This window comes from Charadrius vociferus, unplaced genomic scaffold (genome assembly GCF_000708025.1).
Source record: "Charadrius vociferus isolate BGI_N301 unplaced genomic scaffold, ASM70802v2 scaffold472, whole genome shotgun sequence".
Classification (NCBI taxonomy): Eukaryota; Metazoa; Chordata; class Aves; order Charadriiformes; family Charadriidae; genus Charadrius; species Charadrius vociferus.
Window position 1 is genome coordinate 7,209,120 of NW_009647735.1, and position 24,704 is coordinate 7,233,823.

General features: G+C 39.2%; 1 protein-coding gene across 2 annotated transcripts; it reads right to left on the reverse strand.

Moving 5' to 3' along the window:
* Window positions 1–9: 9 nt before the first annotated feature.
* LOC104283526 (protein DDX26B-like) lies at window positions 10–22,833 on the reverse strand. 2 transcript variants are annotated; one of them, XM_009881709.1, is made up of 16 exons: window positions 22,690–22,833; window positions 21,871–21,960; window positions 21,382–21,565; window positions 20,447–20,575; window positions 18,266–18,429; window positions 16,985–17,137; window positions 15,254–15,386; window positions 9,177–9,271; window positions 8,312–8,422; window positions 6,422–6,637; window positions 5,825–5,948; window positions 5,089–5,231; window positions 4,518–4,749; window positions 3,444–3,836; window positions 1,474–1,567; window positions 10–1,045 (listed from the first exon to the last, which is right to left on the reverse strand). In XM_009881709.1, the coding sequence occupies exons 1-16, from the start codon at window positions 22,807–22,809 to the stop codon at window positions 946–948; spliced, it is 2,481 nt and encodes an 826-aa protein (XP_009880011.1). In that variant the 5' UTR covers window positions 22,810–22,833; the 3' UTR covers window positions 10–945. The 2 variants fall into 2 exon arrangements, with proteins under 2 accessions (XP_009880011.1, XP_009880012.1); XM_009881710.1 differs by lacking the exon at window positions 8,312–8,422.
* Window positions 22,834–24,704: the final 1,871 nt, after the last annotated feature.

Below are 24,704 nucleotides of genomic sequence, written 5' to 3' on the forward strand. Positions count from 1 at the left end.
ACAGACTCCTCAGATTAGCGCTTATTAAAAATTAATAAAATGGTTTATTTTATATATACATATGTTCCAAAAAATTTATACAGTTAAAATATCAAATTAGTGATCTGGTAACAATACTGTTCAAAATAATCTCTTTTGTATGAACATTAAAATACACGTTTTTAAAAGCGTTTCCTTTTAGTGCTTCCAAAGCACAGCGTGTGCCAAGGCCACCTGAAGAATCTCCGTCCTCCTCACAGGATGAAAGAGAACTGAAGTCGGGGACCTGGGAAGCCTCAGGTGCACTTTCATAATGTCTGCAGACAAAACAGAAGAGAGTCTGAGGTAGATTGTTTAGTGACCATCAGGTGGTAACAGTCACAGGGCTGTCTTTAGCTTTCATTAACACAATAGCAGTTTCTTTACTCTCAATCTACACTGAATCTCAAGTTTAAAGGCATGGCTAGCAGTTCTTGGGAACAAGACCCTTGTCTCTGTGGTGGCAACATGCAATTTTACCAGTGCAGGTGTTTCTGGGAAGGTTTTTTTTTTTTTTTTTGGGAACACACGGGCTCTCTCCACGATGCAGACAGTGTGTGCATTTGACAGTGCCCCATTTTAGTGCAACCTGCTGCCTATAGCACGTAAATGTCTAATGACAGCGTTCAAACGAGTAAATTCTCATCACCTGCAGGAGGGGCAGCAATGGTTATTTTCTTCAGCCTGTTGAGCAAATAGCACCCTCCACAGGAAAAAAGCCACACCTTTCATAGCAAATCCTTAAGGTTATAGCCCAGCTTCTGCCGATAGAGGTTCTTAAAGTTAAAGCTCCACTGCTTCTTCTCAGACTGTGACAGTAAAATCACTTGACTGCCAAGATGGTGAGGGCAGCAGCTACGTCCTCTTCCACTCTTCTGCGGCACAGCAAACTCATTCCTGGTCCGTATCCGTCTGGCCGGTACATTATTATCTACTGTTGACATGATTAACTCTGTTGGGGAGGCTGTTGAACTCTAGTTCCTCTAGTATTCTCTCTAAGTGTTGTATTAAGACCCGTTTTTTAAACCTAAGGAAGAGAGGGAGAGCAATTTAAAGGTTCTTTTCTTCCAACAATGCAGTTGAACAACTCACGACTATTCAGCGACGACAAATCATATTACCAGAGGCTCTCTCTTTCCAGTACGGAAGAGCTTGCTTTATTTCTGGCATTTGAATGGCCAGAAAATTTAATTTAATATAGCCGCCCTTCCCCAACCCACCCAAATTTTGGGTCAGTCTTCAATAATGACCTATCTCTCTATTTTACATTTTAACTTTATATAAAGACCACTTACTCCATAAAAATATAATGGTGTTTTGACCACTAAAACAACTATAATAGTTGAAATATGCAAAAAGGAAAACAGAAAATACTAGTACTGGAAATATTTATGATTTACTATCATGATCTAAATTAACAATTTATGCCTCCAAGTCATTTATATCTATACAAACCTTGCTGCTTCCTTGATAGCAAATTCAATGAAATACTTCTGAATTTCCATAGGTCCTTGCACCTCCTCAAGAAGAGTGAAAATTTTTTCATAATCTAAAAAAAAAGATTAAAATCCAACCATATATTAAAACTAAATCTTGCAAATGCATTCTCAATAAAGTTTAACAGCCAAAAGAAAAAGTGAAATCCCAGAGTTTCACGTGTCTGCGTATGGCAATACATGTAAGGCAAGAAAAAAGCCTGAATTCACTTTATGCACAGAATGCAGGTGATACCAATAATTCTAAGTGATACCGATGATCTGGTATTCAAATGTGGCACCAAAAAAATTAGGTTCTTTTTTAAGAGCAGCAGCTAGAAACAGCTGTCCTTAGAAAATGCAGGCTAGGTAGAGAAGCCTCATACCTCCACGAACACAGTGCCATCATTAGGGCTTAATATGCACGCAGGGGCACCAAGCCCTGTTTTAACCCAGAGCTGTCATTTCTGAAAGCGGAGGTTAGGATCAGTTCTCTTAGGAAGACAAATTATTAGTGTGAGCACGATTGATATGACTGCCTTACTGGTACAAAGTAAATATATCTCCTGCAAAAGAATGAACTGGACGCATTAAATTCGAAACAAAAAATAGCATTGTTTCAATATTTTATGTAGTTGAACCCAGTATGGAGGTATTTATGGTGCTGTGACTAAGAGCCTGCTCAGAGCGATGCAGCAGGCACAGACAGGATATATGGTCAGAACTATGAATATATGTACATATTTAACCTGCTACTATTTAGCCTCTTTCTTTGATGACTGCCTGAACTCTGCAGCAAGGCAGTTGACTCATACTGAACACAGCACTATTTTACTCTACATCACCGTTTACCAGACATGAATTTGGTATTACATCAGATGAGCCCACTTGGCAATACAGGAAGCAAAGTTAGGAAGTTTGAAAACATCTTAAAAACGAAGTACAGATGCAGCATAAAAATGGCTTCATCTCTAAGAGCCTCAGTCTGTCACAAAGATTATGCGCCTCAATAAATATTAAGTTTTGGGAAAGCAACGCAAGATCAGAAAAACAGAAGAGTTGAGACTACTCCATTATACTAATTACTGGCACTTGACAATGTATTAGAAAAAGATTCTGTCGTTTAATTTGTAGAAATGATTCATTCAGACACAGACCACATTAGGGACATCTGTCATGCAAGAAAAAATGGCAAAATTATGCCTATGGCAAATCCTACAGCATATACACTTGTTGCAGTTTCAGGTTAGCGTTTCGGTTTTGATCCCGTATACAAGTACAGGCAGAACACGAAACAAAAGCTGAGGAGGCAAATTACTTTTCCTCACAACGTTTTAGATTTTGGGGAGGGTATCAAACCTTACAGGAAAGAGAAGGTGGTAATTTTTAATACTCAGTCCCTAAAGAATTTGTTTACAATGTTCTATCACTAATTACATTATCTCACAAAATGAAAAAATATCACTTCGCTATTAACTGTTAAGACTCACTTTCGAACATACTCGAAGCCTTTGCCCTCCAGAGAAGTTTTGATGGACACAAAGCAACAAAATACATTATGCATGTACGAGGAGCAGTGCAGCACAAGGCAAAGTCTATCTCGTATCGGTAGATTATCAGTAACACCTTCACAGAGCTACACAACCAAAACCTCTAAAGGTGCTTTCACAGGTACCTCTCATAGCAGTTAACCTATCTTCAAGGGCAAACAAGGTCACTTGGCACTCAACTTCCCAAACACCGCTGTCTAAACTTTAACTCACCTGCCCAGAATGTAAGAACTTACTTCCTTTTTTTTGTCCCTCCATTGCTCATATGCAAGCAATCAGAAATTATTCAAAATCTAAAGTTGTATGCATATTGACAATAGCTCCTTATTTCAAGAAAAGTAGTCTTCTCCCCAGCACCATGTATAATATACTAATAAAAAAAACCAAACCCAAAACTTACTTCTTCCAGGTTTGCGAACCTCTTTCATCACTTTTATTTTGGTATCAGCATTGCTTCCCTCCAACATCATCGGTGTTATTTTAAATGAATTTGGCACAGATTCAGAAGTAGACTCCATCGCCCGTTTTTGGTCATCTCCAGTCACACTGTAATTTAGAGGCCCTCGAACAAGTGCGTTGGTTCCAGGTTTATGATCCAACTCATCTTCACTTAAACAATTGAATTCAACAGGTAGAGAGTCCAAGTCATTGGGCAACATTTCATCCTCTCCCATAGCAGCTGGAACCGAAGGAGCCATTTGCCCAGGTAAGCCATCAATTTGCTTTTCCAGTGACTGACAATTTTCTGCTTTCTTCTCTCCATTGCCATCTTGGACAACACTGTTATTAGTATCTACAAATGAAAAATATGTACCTTACTAGTGCATAAATGCAGCATCAAAAAAAACCAAAGGAAATAGTTCTGTATCCTTTCCTGTTTGAAGTACTGTGTAGTGATCTGACAGTGCTGAACAACTCTCCAATACTTTTATTCAACCTTTGATGTGACTAAGGGAATACTTCCTTTTGGACTGTTACCATCTCATATCCCTGTTAAGAAGTCACCATTTTCTGTATTCCTGTTGCAGTGTTATGACTTCTAAGTAAACTAATGTTTTCCTTCCTTCCCCCAATTCCAGCTAACAGTTTTCTTCTGATTCCAATTGCTGCAATAGGTGGGTAAGAAAATTAGTTTTTGTGGGAAATGAAAATGTAACCATATTTTATTTTTCCTTCCCCACCACAGAATACACAAGTAAGAATTAAAAGCTGATCTAAAATCCTTGCTACCTCCAAGCTACTTTGGCAAAAGGTTTCAGTTTGGGGTTTTTTTTTTAAAAAAAAAATTCATCAGAATTATTTTTATTCCAGACTTCATTAGCTATAGCAGCAGACTGTTCATCTAGGCCAACAAAAGAAACTCAGTCCTAATTAACTCTAAAGCATACGTACATGCTGACACACCCTCCTGAATCAACTCAGAAAGCACAGAGAGTCGTGACCACGCAGGCTGCTGTACCACAACCCAATATACCTTTATTTGCTGGGACGCCTTTGAGGTTCAGATACGATGGGGATCCAGAAGCAGACGGTGGCCCTTTCCCACCTACATGATTCGTTACGACGGGTGGTGACTGCGGCCGTCTCAACAGCGGTGACATGCTACGCCTCCTCTTTAGTGACGCTGGAGTATTGGGCTCTCCAGGACGCTTTACCTTATTCTGAGGCCCAGCGACAAATTCATCTGCTTCATCAATCATCATACCCTGAAAAGAAAAAAGATAATTTTAAAAACCAGTCCAAATAGAAATAGTTTCATGAATTCACTGATGAGTAAGTCCCTCTATGTTAAAATTCAGGTGCCTTTCAAAACACTTTACAGCTCTCAGAACAGAGATGCTTAACGCACACTGTAACCAGAGACAGACCAGTGCCACTCTGCAAATCAGCATGATTCTTTACACATTTCTCTTGGATCACGTGAAAGACACCACTCCTTTAGCACATGAAAGAAGAGCTACACAGGTTAGCAACATACTGCAGGTGTTGGGAGAGAAATTCTACGTTAAATATAAAGATACAGTAGATAGCATGGCTCCTCGTACCTTCTTATCCTGTTTAAATGGATTGCCAAACGTATGAAGTCTTTTTGGTTGATCTGGGTCAATCTCCCGAAGGGGTGAAGGCATCATTTTCAAGTATTCCTGGTAATTTCCCATTTGAGCAACAGGAACACTATGAAGGCAGTCTGCAACAGAACAGGACATCTTAATTTAGTCTGCCTTGAAACTAAGGCAATACAAACTTCGTACACTTCAGCTCTTAAGCGTGTGCAGAACTAGAAATGATTAAGAACTAGAAATTAGTATTTCTTTTCACGACGGAAGAAGAGTTGAAGACTGCAATTTTAGAAATAAGGCTGGCGAGAGCTGAGCTTAACTGACAGAAGAAGAATGAAAAATAAGCAAGTTTAATCTCTGTGCTAACAACTGCATCTTTAGACCCTCAACACCCAACAATAGTAAAATAAAATAAGCCCCTCTCTGCTTTAAGCCACCATCACCACAAAAAACATCTACTGAACCTTACTGTACAGGAAAGCTCTCCCATGAAACTTGGTTTTTTAAATTCAAAACAAGCATGACATCTTGCATGACAGAAGGTAAAAATTTCCTTCTTTCCCTTTTAGAGTCAAGAAAAGGGCACTGCCTGACTCAATAAATGATGCAATGTCCACTTCTGCTCCCACACCCAGGACAGAAAACACTACTTCAGGGAATAAAAAAAAAATAAATAGCTGTACTCTCTCCAAACTGTTCGTGAAGAAAAGTGGCTACTTACCTTCATCCTGCCCCAAGATAAGCCTGTGTGTTTTCAGAAGATTGGTTCTCATTCTAGTTAGCTGGTCTAGAAGACTGCGACGAGGAATATCATATGCATTTCTGAATGCCTGTGGCTTCAAATCCTAGTTTTATAACAAAACAAATACTTTTATAACAAAACAAATACTTTATAACAAAACAAAACAATATGTTAACTATTAAAAAAAAATATTCTGAAGTGACTTCAGAGCTTCATAACTGGACAGAGCAGACTCAACGATTGCCTTTTCAACAAGACCTTATTCAGCACTAGCGCTTTCAGCTCCATTAGGACTAAGCATGTTAATTCCTGGATGAACACCACTAGCTGTCTTTTGCTAGAGATTGCCACTTAAAACACACGTATCTTTGTTTACTACCATGGGATTTTCAAACAGTGTCCCAAAAGCAAGCGCAAAAAATTGCATTTACTCTTCTTGCTATTTATGCCTATGCTGCATTCTTCACAATTCAGTGGAAGTACTTACTTCCTTCTTCTACACTAATTCCAAAAAAGTTACCCATTTAAACAGATGAGATCAACAGCTTAATCATGCAAGATTAGTACGCTGTTTACCTTGTTTAAAAGTCCTATGTGGAAGCCAGCAAATTCTTTAACATTCATTTCCGCCAGTCTCAGTGGAGATTCCCCAGTGATGCCTTGCAGCAGTTGCTTAAAATCCCTACTGTGTACCAAGGAGAGGCCACTGGAGTGATTTTTCACTTTTATTCCAATTTCTTGTGGAACTTTCTTACCCACTGAACCTATTATCCGTTCCGACTCTATTTTTGTCTAAAATGGAATCACACCATGAGTTAAAGAATCAGGCATTGCAGATTTCCATTATAAAACACATAGCACATTAACAGAATAAAACTATAAATTTAGTTCCCAACTACTCAACAAACGGGAGAACTACCTACCCAGGGATATATTGAATTACATAGATTAGATCTCAAGTAGAAAGAAATCCTAATGTGCTAGCATATGGAAAAACTATTTAGCCAGTGTATCTAAATTTATCTATCGGTAGGAGGTCTGTGAATATCCCTGATTTTGCTGCAAGTCTTGTGACTTTCTTTTGTGTCCCTGAAGAATCATCTTTAAAGGGAAAGAAAAAAAAATAATGGAAGGTGGGATGCCTTAGGTTACTGTAAAGTTGCATCTAAACCAGTATTATTCAAATACAGTAACATCATTCTAGACGTCGTTTTTGAAACAACCTATGAACTAAGGTTTGCACTATACGTTTGCAAGAAGGTAAGGGAGAGAAGTTGTAAAAGAAATTTGCTTCATCAGTAAGTTTCTCAAAACACGTTACTTCTCCAATTAGCACAGATCTCTTATTACAGCTACAGGTAATTTTACTATATTAAGCTTTAACTGTATACAAAGCAAGACCCACTTGCAATACCTCCGAAAAACCCCAACCAACCAGAACCCCAAACCCCACGGTGATTGCAACCCACATCCCCCAGGTCTCATCCTCTGCAGGGTTTGCTTCATTAGCTGTGGGGAACTCTGAATTTAAGGACAGCAGGAGCACAGCAGAAATCTGAAATTGCTTGTCCCTACACAGGGGCGTATAATGCATCCAACACATTTAAACTGTTTCATGTGCTGAGAACGCCTGTGAAAACCACAGTAGCCATCTCAAGCCATTTCAACTCCATATTGCAGATAAATAATATGAATTTGCATATCACTATGTTTCCAAAATGCCACAGGAAGTTTTATGTCTAATGCTCAGTCATTCAGAGGCTTTTGGAATGTATTTTGTGCATTCTTTAAGGAGGAGGATTTTTTCTCTGTAATTTTAAAGGCTGCACGCACTGCTTCCCCACTGACTTCTATATATTACACTACTGTTGTCAGAACCGTCCGTGCTAAGGAGGCATGGCTTTCAGACAGTTACACCTGAAACAGCATTCTTGACAAAGAGAAAAAGATACGTAAGACTACTTCCCACCAGGTCACGCTTAACACATAGAATGGATTTGACCTGAAGGAAACAGAAAGCTTAGATATAAAGCTTGAACTATAACTTTAATCCCTGTGGATAAGAACATACGCTTTTTTGGAACATACACATTGCCAAGGCACACATGGAAATAAACATGACACTGAGAGCAAGCCTCTGACTTCAGCTGTGAAGAACAATGGCAAAAGCAGTCATAAATCCAATTAGCGATAACCTTTGGAGTTTAAAGGTCTAGCAGATACTTAAAGCGTAGCTGAAGAGGTCTCCTTCGCACTCCCCTCCACCACTTACAGAAGGCACAATCACTGGCTACAGAATCGCTCTGGATTCATCCATATTTGCAGTGGAAATGCTCACCAATCTTCAATTATAATATACGCTGTACACCCATATGAACTCCCACAGGGATTAACTGCTTTATAATGAGATTACCACAAACTAAATAATCAACGCACTTCTAATTGCAAAGGTTTTATCAATACTACCTGTTGGCTGAGTTTTTTAAGGTAAGAGATAACACTGTAACTAAGTCCACAATCTAAATTATCTGATATCAGATTTGGAGCTCCCATCATCCTTAGGGCTTTCTTTAATGGCTATAAGGAAAACAAAATACACAATAGTAAGAGAATAAGTCTTTAAAAAAAAAATTTATAAGATCAATTACAGGAAGCTAAGGCACACGGATTAGTGCTCTAGCTTTTCCACTTTTGGCCACTAAAATTCAAGTCTATCCAGATAACATGTGACATGAGTTTGGTAGTCTAACTAGCTCGCAATGGACGTTATGCCACATTACCAAGACACCACTCGGTGTGGTGCCACTGGCAATTTCCACTCGAAGGCTCAGTACCAGAATAGCCGGGATGATGCAAGTCCATATTGAGGTGCATTGTCCAAGCTACATGTAAAAGGTGACACGGTGCCTCCCCCCACCCTTTATTTGGCCCAGCCAGTTCTCTTAGTATCAGCTTCCCAAGTTCTAGCGCTTCACCCACATAATTAAACAGACAAATCTGCATTTTCCTTATGAAGTTACAAAAAAAAATGCCAAATTGGGTTTCTCTGAACAATCTAAAGTACTTTAGATCAAAGCTTATTTAATATTAAACAAACAGAAAACACATTTAATATCTTAATATAGTTACTATTACTCAGTACTAGTAGAAATTTATTTATCTCTTAAAAATGTTTGACCTGATCCACATACCTCTGCAAAGCAAAATGTTTACTACCTAAAATGTCATCATAATTAGGTAAACAAAATTTACTAGGAAGAGGTATGATGCACACGACCCTGGTCACACCAGCCATTCTACCCCGGAGGATGAAACGAGAAAAGGAACATACCAGTAAGTAGTAAGGAGGCATTGTTTTTAAGTAGTTGTCAAAAGCCTGTCGCCACTTCAGATTTGGCTTAAGTTTGTGAACCTTAAACAAGTCATCTGCAAGAAGGAAAACAACAAAAGAAGGTTTAATTTATATAGTCCCAGACCATTAGTATTATCCAAAATTCAACGTGCCAGGTTTCCCCCCCCTTTTCTTCTCCCTCCACCCATCTCCCAATGGGGCTTCCCCACGAAAACTGTTCTTAACCTTAGGTTTGAAGGATTGTGACCCCCAGTCCTAGCTGCAGTAGACAATCCAGCACAAGTCCTCATTATAGGCAAACTTACAAGGTACACCAGACTTAAACACTGCACGCAACTACTAGCAGCATGGAAGGTGCAACAGATCCACCTGTTAAGAGTGTCACCTCCCTTGCCTCTCTCTTGCATCGTCAGGGACTGCCTGTATCTGATTAAACCAAACAGCATTCATTTGGTTCAATTTCCATTTTCAGCCCAGCTTTCTCTTGTTCAACCTGTACGATGAATTCTGGTCTCCAATAAAAAACCAAAAACATTCTCGGGCATCAAAGGGAAAGGAAAAAAGAAAGTCAGAACAGGGAATCTTTCTGGTCAGCTTTGCGGGACTCTGCGGACAAGAGCAGGAGCTGTTGAGAAGGGATGTACCTCCAGCCACACTGCCTGCCTCGTGCCAGGGCAGCAAACTCTCCCACACATCCAGACAAGAGACAGGAATTAGCTAGAAAAACTGCTGCCCTTTAAGAGAAGGGCAACCAGACAGATTATTTCCTTTGGATACTGTTTTAGAAATACCTTGCTTGCATTAGAGGTGTGCCCATTGCCGTTAAGGAATCACGGAGTTGAAGCCAGTACCTATTTGCCATGCACGCTATAAACTATATAAACCTCTAAACATCAAACCCAAACATAGTATGCTGCAACGTACCATTTGAAATTACGGATTATCAACTGAGATCAAGTTTTTCCTTAGTAGGGCTGTAACACACAGGCAAAGTGAGGCTAACGGAAGGATATGCGGGACTGGAGAAAGGGATGTTCAAAAATTAGCTGGGGAGAGCTGCAGGAGACAGAGATGCACAGAAGAGGGTGTGCGAAAGACAGATGCAGCAAGGAAATTGTTTTCTCCAGATTGAGCTTTCAGGAAGATATATTTGGAGTAGAAAATTTGACTTCCATAGTGTTCTGCACAAATCGAACAGATGTTAAGATACAATTTTCCAAGTTCTCATAGTCAAACCACACTTAATTACAGGTATTTTCCAATCTAAATGAATTCTGTATCACATATAAAAGCCACACTACAGACGCTAACTGTTCTCTTTCATGGCCTGAAGGAAACAGGGTGGAGTTTGAGAGGACAAGTTAGAACTCCATTTAAAATCTCAATGTACCACATGCTTAGCACTATTATCCAAAAGAACCTGTGATGGTATCATGACATATGGCAAATATAAAATAACATCTGTTCTTATCTTACAAGCCTATTAGGTTTTTGCAGCAAAACAGAAGTTAAACTATACCCCCTCCCAAAATTCAAAATGAGAAAAAAAAAATTAGAGGTGTAAAATGTTTGGTATCATGGTATGTCCTAATATTTTAAAGTCTATGAGTTGGTTATGAGTACAGCTTGAACCTTAAACGCCTTATCAGCACTTTATCACTGCCTCCCATCCTGCACTGTGAAGGCTGTACCAGTACATAACCCCTGCAGTTTGACTGCACAGCCACTCTTAAATGGCACAGACATTGATGACGCTCGGTTAGCTACCGTTCTTAATCCACAGCCCAGCTGTAGCCTGAGAGGTCAAATGCAAAAGCACCTCCCTGATCTTTGCTACCCAACTAAGAAGGTCTCAAATCTAAGCAGAGCTTCAGCAAAGATTTGTCTATGTAAAATGAGAGCCTCCCCACAGCACCAGGTGACTGCAGGAACTCCTACCCTCCAAAAGGAAGACAGTTGTGGTGGTAAACACAGCCACAAGTTCCAGAGAACATCACCATCAGCATCTTACCTGGCTCTATCGCAAGAGTTTGAGACATACACCGTCAGCAGATTGCAACACAGGCACTTGAAATGTACTTTTCCCACTGTGCCCTGGGCTGCACATAATCATTTATATAAATAAGCAAACAAACAGTAACCCAGTTAACTGTGTCTTTCATAGATTAAATCCCAAACTTTTGTAGAGAAAATCCAAAAGTATTGAAAATATCCTTTAGTAAGTTAGTTTTAATCCAACCTATTCATTTTCAGAGAATACTCTCTGTATAGGCCATTTCATGCAGAATTCTTTTTACTTCTAAACTCAGAGGAAACTAAAAGCACTGGATAATTCGAAATGTATTAAAAGCCACTAGGAAAGGGCCACAAGCTGCAACAACTCAAGACATCAGGTAAAACTACAGACAGACCAGTTAATTTAAAACTGTGTTGCAAAGTCTTTATCCACTTCAGATTAATGTACAGAACAACCAAGTTGTGACAAACAGGATACCAACACACACCCTTAATACCCAGTACTACAGAAGGGGGCTTGATGCGCTTTCAAGCTCAATGAACAGTAAAACAAAACAAAACAAAAACGTATGAGAGAGAGAGAATGGTCAACAGGTAATTTTAGTAGTTCAGCTGGAGCCTAATTACAAGAATAGTTCATGTGACAACAGTCTAGTTGTAAGTGACAGCTTGCACCACATAACCCAGAGCAAAAACCTGCACTTTTATTTAAAAAAAAATTACCCCTTGCATTAAATTACATCTGAGCAAGTACACCACCATTCCCTGCTGACTCCTGTTATTCCCCGAGCTTTCTAATGCCTCTGCACTAATAGACAGACTCCTTTGTTTTAAGCAGTAGAGACTCATGATTTTACATTAAAGCAGCATCCTTCCCTGCAAACAATCTAGCCAAAAAATAAGGCACTACAATGTAAAACAGTATCAATCATTTAAAAAAAAAAAAAAAAAGGTATTGTGGCACTCTCTTTCCATTGATACAAAATGTCTGGCACTCCCTCCCAGTGCCACAGCTTGCTACGTTCATATGTGTGAGAAAAACAACCCTTGGTTTCCAAAATACAAAACCATTACTCGCAGGTTCTCTCAAGGAGCCTGCAAAAGCATCAAAGGAAACTGTCCGTGTTGAAGTCCCTCGCAGGCAGACATCTTCTAACTGCTCAGTCTTCTCCATATTTAGACCCAGACAGAAAGGCTATTAAGCACCTTCTCAGGGTATTTTCACCATGGCTGTTTGACTACCGTGTCTCCTGACACTCCCAATGGATAATCGCTCCGATTGCCCAGCAGCGCCTGCCCTCCCTAAGGCAGCTCAGATCAGCCAAGGAAGCACCTTACACAAAGCAGGAGCAGTCAGGGGGACACCTCACCTGTGCTAAGCTCTCTCTCTAACCCCTCGTTTGACCTGGCCGTACAATTGTTTTTTAAACAGAAGAACGCCTGAAGTACAATAGCTTTGCTAATATCAGTTAACAGCAACAATCCTTCGAGAAGAAATTTCTATAATCCATAAGCACAACATATTCAGCATCAAAGCACGTCAGCACCTATCTGTGAAACGTTCTGTCTTCAGAAGTCTGCCTCACACTCAACAACAAAAAAAAAAGACAAGAGGAGAAGTGCAGCCCACCACCTCAGGCTCACCACGATGCCTCTCCAGCCTTTCCCATGAGAACAAAAAGCTGCTCAGCTGCGACGGCACATCCCACATGGTCTGTCTTACCTCTGTAAAAGATCTAGAGACCACAGTTTTTGGCAGACCTACCTAGTGCAGGGGTCAGGTTAACACAGGGACTGTGCAGCTTCACTGTTTTATGAAGTCTCATTAATTGGCTCCTTTCCTTACAAAGCTTCACATTCGAACAGCAGACCCGATAAGTTACAAGCTAGGAGAGGCTACAGCATTCCCAAAGCCACTCTCGCGAAAAACGAGATATAAATCACCATGTCTATTGGATGTGGTACAATTTACCTCCTTCGGTCACAGACCACTACACAGTTTTCCAAAACAGAACTATAACTTCTCCTGCTCAAGAACGCAGGCGGAATACAAAACCGCAAGAAAAAAAAATTCTTACGCTATCTTCTTGCTATCTATTTATAAGGCTGAACACACAGAAGCCACTTGGTAAGACAGCACAAATAATAAAGTTGTAAAGCGGTTTTGGCTTTGTCTGAAAGAGTCACTAGAAGGAAGGGAGAGTGATTATCCACCATACTATCCCAAGATAATTCCAGTCCTGCAACAAAATATTCTACTAGTACGGCAGTAGCCACCAGAACCACATTGATGCACCAATATGGGGGGTAGTGGCTCAATACAGACTTCTCCTGGGCTTGGAAGTTCTCACATCCTTTTTAATCTGGGCGAGAGTAATGAAAGATTTGTTTTATACCCTCAAATCAATCTTCTACGGAACCACCAGTAGCCACTATTAGTACGCATTAAGACAGACACGGCGGGGGATGTGAGTGTGTGTGTTAAAAACAGAAACAAATCCTACCTACCTACAGAGACAAACAGTCAGTTTTTAAAACATCTACAAATAATTGACAGGTATGCTTCTTATCATCTTAGTCATTTAATGTACTGCTAACTAAAAAAGGGGCCAGATCTGCTTTCGTGTTTTATATATATTCCACTGAACTTAATTCCACCATGCCTTAGAGACGGAGGATAAACAAAGTCCTGGAACAAGAGCTGAACATAACACTTTGTGTACGTGTTTGTGTTGACAATACGGAATGCACAGTATTTGCGTTCTAGAGAAAACATCCGCTTTACAGCTCAGGCGACGTGGAAGCTCTGCATTTTCCTTCAAACAGCCTTCAGAAATTTAAGATGTGGGATACCAGGTGAATAAACTGCAGAATAGCACTACACATACTGAATAACACCTTTCCCCAAAGAGTAGGAAGAGCTTTACACCCCTGCAAAAAAAAGGCAGGGGGAAGACAAGAGCTGCCAGGGAAGACACAGCAGAATTGCAAATGTCAACATCAAAATGAACAGGGAAATTAATTTGGTATCAGCGATGGCTTTTCAGCTAGTGGATCTGCTGCAGTAATTCAGTAGCCACGAACTCGCAGAAACTCTTATTTAGTCTAGAAGTATCCTACTTTGGGACAATTATTAGACCACATGGATGACTATGTAAGACTCATTCAAATTATCAGCAAGCACAAATTTCGTTTTTGGTTATGACCAGGACTACGAAAAAGCATTCTTGAATTGTGTTGTGGATTGTTTCTAGGAATGAATGGAAAAATCCTGTGCAAGACAGTAAGAGTCAATGTTAATTCTCTTGATCTCCACGGCTATTCTGTATCACTAAACACACCTACAAAAAACAGACCAGAAGCGCCTTGCAGCATCTGCAACTAAAAGGGTTAGTAGCACCCAGGAAACTCTTCTCTCTGCCATTACCTTTATGCCAGAACCCTAACAGCCACAATTATTATGGCAGTTATTCACACAGCACCTTTTCATATCGTCTTTCCTGTAGAAAGTAATTTCATTGTGGGAGTGGAAAAAAAAACCAAAACGCACACTGGTCCTTTGGGCAGGGAAGAAGCGTAGACTGTTTCACTGCTCACTTCCTTCTTACTGCTCTAAACTGCGTCAGGGAATTCCCTCTTCCCAACACCCATGACAAACACTGCATCTGATCTTCCAGTAAAAAAATTAGCTGCTACAAGAGCAACTGCGAAACCTGGATACACCACACCCTAAATGAGGGAAAAGAATGGAGGTTGAAGCTTACTCCAGGTTAAGGAAGAGGCTACGTGTCTAGGAGGTGAACAGCATCAAACATGCACTGGAAGCAGGTAGCTCTCCTCCTCTGCTGGAGAGAAAAAAAGGGAGAGGGGGTATGAAAATCCTCTCCTCCCAAATTATGTTAAAGAGTTTGCAACATTCTCTACTCTCTGATCTCCATTACTTTATAATGTCTCAAACTAAGGCAGAACACCAACCATTATTGTTTTTCTTTTACTCTGAAGTAGCTGCGTTGGCAGTCTAATGTAAATTTATTACCTACCTAACAGCGGAAGTAAAACAGGATAGTTGTAAGGCATCACAAAGAGGTTTACACAGGTTAAAGTAGTGCTTGCTTTTAAATACCCGAACGGGTGGCCAAGTTCGCTGTATTTTCCACTGCTACTCACAAATACCTGATAAAGAAAAAGAGATATCACAGTATTAGAAGAATGGGAAGAATATTAAGCATGCGGCATTTAAAATCTAAAATCAATCTGAATCCAATTGCATTAAGACAGTAAATTACCAACAGCCAAGTTTGAGGTTGCACACAGCAGGATGAGCATGCGCTTACACTGCCCTGTCAGAAAACTGAGACACACAATATTTAGTGTACCCCCAGTCAGTGTGGAAATGCTCTTCATACCATAATCTTTAGTGCTTTGGTGAAACTACTTTGCAGTAATGCTCTGAAAAGTTTTCGAAATGATTTAGAATAGGTTAGGGGACACCCGTTGAAGGTATGTTAAAAAACAATCTATTTGAAAATAGCCTTCTCATTCGTAAACCAGCATGACTAAAATTTACAACACTGATAAAAGAAATCTTTTTAATCATAGAAATTAAGCAAAATAAACAAATATTCAAGAAATGTCTTTTAATTATGCCGAGCGCCAACATTCTTAACAATGACTTTTGAAGTGTATATATATGGGGGTACTAAACTTAAAAAGAAATACATACAAACAACTATTTCAACAGGATAAAGATGGTAGACATTCTTATCGGGACAGTCAAAATAACACACATCTAACAAAAAATAGTTTTCCTAAAAAAAGTAAACCTTGCAGTAAAAAGGAAGTGGTTTTCCACTATTTTTTCAGAGCATAAGGAACAAGGTTTGTTATATGGTTTCTATGACTGTAAGACTATTTCTCCAGTTGTAAGGGTCTGATACGCAGCTGGGAGAAGAAAAGCAGATTTTTTTTTTAAAAACAGCAAAACAATTTTAATAACTTAGGCAAATAATGTACCTATGAACGCTTAAAGGACATTTTTGAAATTAGTTTATTCCAAGTAACTTTAATTTTTCTTCTGAAGCCATGTGTTATATTTTCAGCTAAATTGTAATATTTATTGGGAAACAAACATGAAAGAGACACCTCCAAACCCATCTTTCCAGCTAAAGTATAGTACTACGCAAACTCCCGCTATACATATTAAGTTATTCCTTATAAGAACACCATCGACAAGGGAACCACAAGCCTTATTTTACAGAGGATGCAGAAACAAGTCACCAATCCAAAAAAATCACAAAAGGAGCATGTGACAAAGGATTTCAGCAACAGAACTTTGACCTCTTCAAGGCCAATCTAGTCAACAAGATCAACAGCTTCCATTCAATTCACATTAGCAGCTTCAACCATCCAGTGGAAATTATTTGCAGCTGTTGATTAGGTAGCATGATGGAAACTAGTGCTAGTTTTTCCTTGTAAGCAAATGGAAGCCTACAGAGAATTTCAATTTAGATGAAAATGGAACCTGCGGGACACATTTCTTAGCAGAATGAGATGGACCTAGAAACAGAATTAAATGAGATTATAAAGCCTGTAGAGGGAACACTCATTCTGACTCCTGATAATTCTATTAGAAAGGAGGTAACGGAAACCTTGACACGTTTCTTCTCATCAACTGCAGAGTCTGCAACCAGACCCCAATTCTCCAGGCTCACAAAGACTAAAGTACCTTAGGATGCCCATTACCCTTCTAGAATCAAATAAAGGGGAAATACCTGCCAGCAGGTATGAGGAGACTTTCGTTCCAAGATGTACTGTGTTAAGGGTGAAGGCTCAAGCTCGTACTTGTCAAAAGGAAGCTTGTCTATTACCATTGGCTCACAATCCACACAGGAGAACCTCACAACAGGGTGAGCTGTGCGTGGAGGCTAAAAGGAAGGGGGGAAAAAACATATCAATTGTCTGGCATATATGGTAAACAAATCAATTCTCTTAAAAAGGTTCATATGCATGTATTTTACCATCCTATAGGCTTAAACTCTCATTTTCTACAATTTCCTCTAAGAGAGAAAAAGACACAAACTCCCACAATAGAATATAGATTAACTAACTAAATAATTCTCTAACTTAAAAAAAAAAAAAGCCACACATATGCACATACATTCTTCCCACAAGGAGAAAAATATGGTTAATTTCAACTATTTATCTTGATATTTAAAATCCTCCATGCCAATCAACCTATAACATCACAGATAGGTTTAAAGAAAAAAAAAAAAAACAAAACCAAACTTCAACTCCACTTCCCAGCTTGATGTTCACAGAATTATAGATGTGAAACTGTGCTTTACAAAGGATATCTCAAGATATTCCCTGCCAATTTTTTTTTTCCTCTTGAATCATGGGAGGGAAAAAAAAAACAGTACCTTGAGCACTTGCAAAGTACAGAAACAGAACATGCCTCACAAGAGAGAGATGTTCGGAAAGGCTAGTAAGACATGCCAAATATATGATCATCTCAGTAAGAAAAGTAGAAATGAATGCTGGTTTCCCCGCATTTTCTGAACGAGGTAACTCTTCTGTTTCAGTTTTAATTCTTCCAGCTAATGAAAGAAGAGTCCATACATAAAGTAATACTAAGCAGAGAAAACATGGTTGATTTATCAAAACCAATACTCCTTTTTCCATATAAATGCATTTGATAAAGCTTTGATTAAAATTGAATAGGCTCACTATGATTTGTGGTATGTGAAATAATTTTTAATTACATTTTATAATCTTTAAAAAAAAGATTTACCAAATTAACTAACCATATACATGGAAGTGAAACTTCCAGATGCAAAAAAATCACAGCATAGATTACCTACATTAGATTATACCATTCTGTATTAAAAACAGTTTTAACTAACCTTTTAGAGCAAAGGCAGATCATATTAGTAAACAGAGAAAGTAAAAAAAAAAACCACAACCCCAAACAACCCCAAACAACTACTTTATTATTCATTTTCAGTCTGTTTCATTAGTTGTAGAATCCTTTTTTCAGTTCTTATTTTACTTACCAGTGTTGGTGAATTCTGATCAGGCCAAAAAGATTCTGGGATTGGCCAATGCCCAACAGGAACACCAGTTTTAGGGTTAGGCCGTACATAAATGAGTTTATGACAACTATGCCACGGTTGAGAAGCAAATGAATTGATGGGCCTGGATGAATCAACAAGTCCATCTAAAATTTAAACAAAGCAAAATAACAACAAAAAAGAAAATAAAAACTACACGCATGCATATGTCTCCCAGCAAAATTTCTGTATTAGCAACCAATAAGGTGTTTCATTACAATTGTTTCAAAGTCATACAGATCTTTACATCGGTGGTTGAAAAGAACTTATACATCAAAATTTCAAACAGCATCATTGAGAAACAATGATAACACTTGCCCACATCTACCCTTGTGCTCCTGCAACATAGATAATTAGTGCAGCAAGGCATACGCTTAGTACTTTGACGTAGGTCTGACAGGCAACGTGAAGCCTATCACTTTTAGTCTGCTGCACCTGTAAAAACTGCTAATTTGCATTTACAGTCTTTCTGCCTGGGACGCAAAGCCTTCTGACTGATGCTGCCACCATTGGAAACTGGAAGCAAAGAAAAGTTTCACGGCAAAGTCAGATGCATCTTGCAGGAGCAGCTTTTGTCACATTTTTAATTAGTAAGAATTCACAGATCGTTTAAATCCCACTCTCTACTGGAAAAAACAGTGTTTTCTGCCAGTCCACTGCAGTGGAGCGGCACAGACCCCTTTACACTGAGGGCAAAAAAGTTCGTAGCAGTACCAAATCTCAGCATTAGTTTTCGAAGACTGCTCTTCAAAGCAAGTGGCACAGCAGAGAACACCCATTTAAAGAACCTTCTTCACTGTACGGGTATTCTACACTAGTAATTTTCCCTGCTTTAGACAGCTGGCCAGTAATACTACACAAAACACTTTTCAGATACGCATCAGTTTGATTTCCCTGCATTGCATACTCAGTGATTTTTCTAGCATTGTTAAATCCCACCAAATTTCCCTCTAGTTTAGGACTTTCTCAATTCACTTGAAGAGGGAAAGCCTCACTATTTTTGTACGTTCATATCCACAATGCATCACAACTTAAGTGTGACAAAAATAAAAAAATAAATAGAACAACAAATTTCACCAGCCTTTTTGCCACACAGAACATTTGGGCCAACAGAGACACAGGAATTTGCTGAGGTGCTGTCCCGCAGAACATTATAGGAAAGCCTTCCAATAAAATGGCATTTAAATAAGCAAAAGGAGAAAAAAAATATATATATACAGCAAGAAAAAGGTGATTCGAAATATGAAAGCAGGAATAAAGCTGGCTATGCTAGGATGCTCAGGGGATCCTAAAAGCTATTATGTTTCTGACATTCCAGGAACATCCTCATTTCCTAAACATGAAGTGGTCAGCGCTCTATCCTTCCGTTCAGCCATGAATTTCTGCAAATCTGAAAAACTGCTCCACGTTAAGAGTGCATTTTCCTCTTCCCTGTTACGCACTTCACTTGCGGCTAGCAAATTAATTCCTTGTTCTTTGCACACAGTTCTTCACTTGCAGCTAAGAATATTCAATTGAAACGGACTGTGTTGTGATCAATTAGCAGAATGAAAACATACAGAAAATTAAGCACTGAGATTACATCAGAGATGCTCAAGTGTTTAAATATGCTAGTCCTGGATTTAATTATTTTAAAACCAAGTTTTGACAACATTGTAATTCAAACTTCACTATTTCCTGCGAACATTCACTTTCCTCAGCCCCTCAAAAAAAGAGGTGAGAAAAGAGTGACAGGAGAGCTAGCAAGCAGGTAGATCATCCATACAAATACGTGCAAACAAATGGCACCATTTAATTTATCAAGGATCAAACTAACACTTGTAAAAATATAACAAAGACAAGACTAAACATAAATAAACATAAAACTACTCAAAAGCTACGATCAGCACATCCATTATGATTTGGGGTATTTGAAGAGATACCAGAGCTCTACCACTGAAGCATATGAGCTTTATAGCTTAATCGTTTTTTCAGAATGTATTAGGCATTCAATGCACCCAGTACACTACAGCAAAAAACTGGTAAGAAGGCCACCGAAGACACTTAAGGACACTTGCATGCATAGAAAACATTTCTTCTTGAACATTTTTGGGGGGGCCACAGACGACACACCAGTTACTATACCTTCTCCAATAGGAGCTGGATCCGGTCCCGACTTTTCAAAGTTAATAACAACTCCACTTTGGACTTTTTGAACTAGAGACTCTAAACATTGATTCAACATTCTTTGTGTCCGAACGCAGTAAGAACGACCTATGCAAGAGAGAGATTACACAGGGAAAATGGGAAAGCAAGTTTGAGTAATCATAAGGAACATGTTTTCTTACATAAGTCACACTGCCAAGGGTTTCAGTTTTATCCAAAATAATAGCAGCAAACTTCATACAAGTTTACGTAAAAGGCAAAATACTTTTTAAATGTAATACAACTAAGGGGAAAAAAACCCAACCTGCCGAGCTTTTCCTCAGTAAAAGAGGCCATTAAGTCTAAACCGGGCTGGTCCAAGGCCATGTTTATAAACACCCTTAAGAAGGTCTGATTTCACCAAGCCTACGTAACCTATCTGCTTTTGTCTACCCAACCCTTACCAACTCCTATACACTCCCAAACTTCCCCCTCCCACACAACATTTTTTCAAGCACCAATTCAAGAAAAGAACAGACTTCAGAATTAATTCTTTTAAGATTAAATTTAGCTTATTAGCCCTGCAGCAGAATTAACATCTTGATAACACTTGTCCCACTCAATTCAACATTTAAATAACTAATCTCATGCTGGAGCAAAGCCAACCTCTGGAAAGACAATCTAAGAAATTTTCCAATGCCTCCTACCGGTGCATTAAGAAAATTCTCTCCCATCTAGAAGATGTGAAATAAGAATATGGTTTTATTTTAAAGTTCTCCTGCGCTACTGGAAACCAAGCTCAGAAGATACCACACAGCTTCACATAGACATTGAGTAATTCAGATGGAGACCAAGAGGTGAAGTTGAATCAAAGGAAAAGAAATACTTTAAGGCAAATACCAAATATGAACCAAACCAAAGTAACATCCAGTTACCTCCTGTAACTTCACACATCTGCGTGATAGCAGATTCATCAGTAGGCACACTCCCAAGCTGCTCTGGTTCAGCAGATGCAGCTCCTGGCAAACGCAGCACTAGAGCAAACAGCCTTTGATCCCAACGAAATGGTTCTTTGGTTAGTTCACTTCCAGGCAAAGGAGAATTCAAAGGAAGATGAAGCTGGTAAAAAAAGATTTAAGCATATTTTCAAGTACTTGACAAACCAATACTCAAATGTATTCATTACTCTCCAAAGGACCCCATTTCTCTCCTATCCACTAACTTATCTAAAGTTATATTCTAGAAACCCATGTGAACTATGAATTTAGTGGTTGGGCAATGACAGCACAGCTAGTTCCTATTCTCTATCATACAACAGGTTGATGAAGCAGAAGTACTGTTAGCAGGAAAAAACAATTAATATTTATCTCAGCACAGCACCAACTAGTAAGATCATAACTTGACAGAATTTAATGCAAGTTTACCTCCTCTTGAACTCCAGCCGTATTTGTCAGTTTGTTTCCGTCTGTGATGGTAATCAAAATAGATGGCTCCAAAAAGAATGGATTCCTTCCCTAGAGATGAAAGCACAGGAATGCTAAGAGTAACCTTAACACTCAGTTACAGGCTTATATTCTTGTCATTATAAAATAAAACAGTAAGATAAGCAATCTCTCAAAATAATCCTGTAATTTTCTTTCAATGGTATGGAGTCTTACAGAACACAAGGTGTGGTACTCTGTGCGCACACACACATACTCTGAAGATTTTTAGAATTACTAGTTTCTTCCTCCAGTAATAATACAAAACCCATCTAGCTCACAAAAGCAGTATATAAATTGGTAACAATAGAGAGAACTCGGAATTTCATTACGACAGTGGGTCAAAAAAACAGAGTACTTTTAACTGCACTCTTCAGTTGTGGGAGAGGGGAAGTCAGGACATGAACTACAAATAACAAAACTGCAAAGCATATTCGCTGCCATCCAGTGTACATACTCCCATACAGCAACTGTGTGTCTACAGCTGGGGTCATTTTTACTACTGCTTTCTTTGTAGCTCAATAAGGAAAGAAGTGCTAGTGTATTCCTGGGTATGTTCAGTAGATGTAGTAAGAAAGAAAAAAAAAAAAAAAAAAAAAAAGGTTCAGAATTCCAAGTATTAACACACAGCTATCCAACATTAAAAAGAAAAAAAAGTAAAATGCAAAAACGAACTAGAACCACCAAAATCCCTCTCCCACTATCATTACAAAAAACAAAGAAAAATAAAAAAAGACAGAAGACTATAAACAGATTTGTTACCTGTCCATAGTTGTCTATTCCAGACACTAATCTATTGAGATTTAACAAGTCAAAAGATGACCTGAGTGCCTGACCAAGGGTTGTTAGTCCCGAAGCCTGAAGATTTTTTAGTTCATTCATAAACGTTGCGTGGTTTTCCTTCCATCCAGCCTATTAAATAAATGAAAAAAGCTTATAAGTTATTTTAGCAACACACTGCAATCAACTGTAAATTGTCATTTAGCTCCCTTCCCATCAAAAATTAGATTATATTCCTGATTAATGGATGTGCTGCATCATTTACATGCTACACACACCTAATCCATGTACACACAACTTAATGCAGGCTCAACTGTATGCTTCACAATGGGAGACCCACAAGACACACGCACTGTCAAGCATTCAAAAAAATGCGTGAATACCCAACTCTGACCATCAAAACTGCTGTAGAGGTGATGCAATTAATAGAAGTATTTGGATTAAGTATGTGAATATTTTATTAGATTAAACTGTCGAATTCAGAGATCAGAAATGCAGCTGTCACAGTAATAGCAATGATAAAACAAAGATAGAAGCAGCATAATATTGCTGCTTCTTCTGACATATAACCATCCTTTTTTCATTCTTTCCTCCATAAATCGAGGCTGGAAGGAAAGAAAGGATGTACTTGCAGTATGTACTAACACAGGAGTCAAAAATCTAACAGCAACAGTTAAAAAGAAGAAAGATAAAGAAGTAATAGAAACAGTGACTACCATCTTTGTTCCCTAGTCGCATCCTCCCCTTCCCACCATTTCCCCAAGTAGGAAGCAAGCAAGCATATCAATTTAGTAGAAGGAATATTTAAAAAAAAAGTAATAATCAGCTATTTTTAATATTACATGACTCTTGCTCAACTTTTCCATTTCTCTTGTACTTCCTCCCAGCCCAGCCCCTGCCTCTTAACGTAATATCAAGCACCCTCTGTCACTTTGGCGTTACAATCCCCTGCCTTTCTCCTACCTGGGTATTCCAACTGCCAGCCCTCTCACTGCACCCTTTGGCCCTTACTTCCCAACATGAAACTTTCTGTGGAGTACCTGCAAACACTCCGTGTAACGCAGAACCAAAACACTGTTTAGAGAGTCTCGGTATCACAGCCCGAAATTTTGGAGGTCATGAAAAAAGTCGTTACTGCTGACAAACCCTGCAGAACATTCAGAGGAACAGCAAAAAGAGGTGAGGATGGATCAGTCCTGCCTGATGTGACAGGGCTAACACTCCTCAGCATCAGCTGTGATTCACATGCTCTTCTCTTAAACAGCGGTATGCTGCAGAGTTTGGAAGCTATTTCAGAAAACACTAGCTCACAGGGAATCGGTGTAACATTTAAGCTGCCTCAACTAAAACAAGCAAAGCTTGAAAACTCCAGAAATTCATGCAATTATCAGCCTTGCTAACGCACCTTACTCTCCGAACCATTCTTGCAGTAAGCAAGCAGTTATTCACCCAGGCTCCCTATCATCTGGCACCGCAGACGTTCCTGTGCTCCACAAGGAACCCTAGTTAGGCCGACACGGAGAGAGTCATTTCAGACAGTCAGACTTTTGCCGGGACAACCTCCGAGTAGGTTCTCTCCTCCTCACCGCACCGGGCTCAGCAGCAACCACCTGCCGACTATGCCATGCTGTGCAAGAACCTGAGAGGACAGGATTTTCTTGTACTTTTTTGAACAGGTACATCCCACTGCCGATCTCTACTGCAGGCCACCGGATTGACGAGTTTAGATCCATAAATGAATACAAGAATGGAGTAGAAAGGAAGGGCACGAGACGATCAATGCCTCCGCTGAGTTCTCAGCCCCAAGCTAGGAGGGCTTCTTTGCAGAACGAGGAATTAATCATAACGAAATTCAACAAAAACTGTTTTTAGTCAAGTTTAGCTCCCTGAACCAGTTCTTCAAGCTTTAGATTAGTGCAAGGGAGACAGAGAAAACTCTGCAAAGGGGCAAAGACAGAACAGACTTACAGCAGGACTGGCCTGGCTCTCTCACTAAA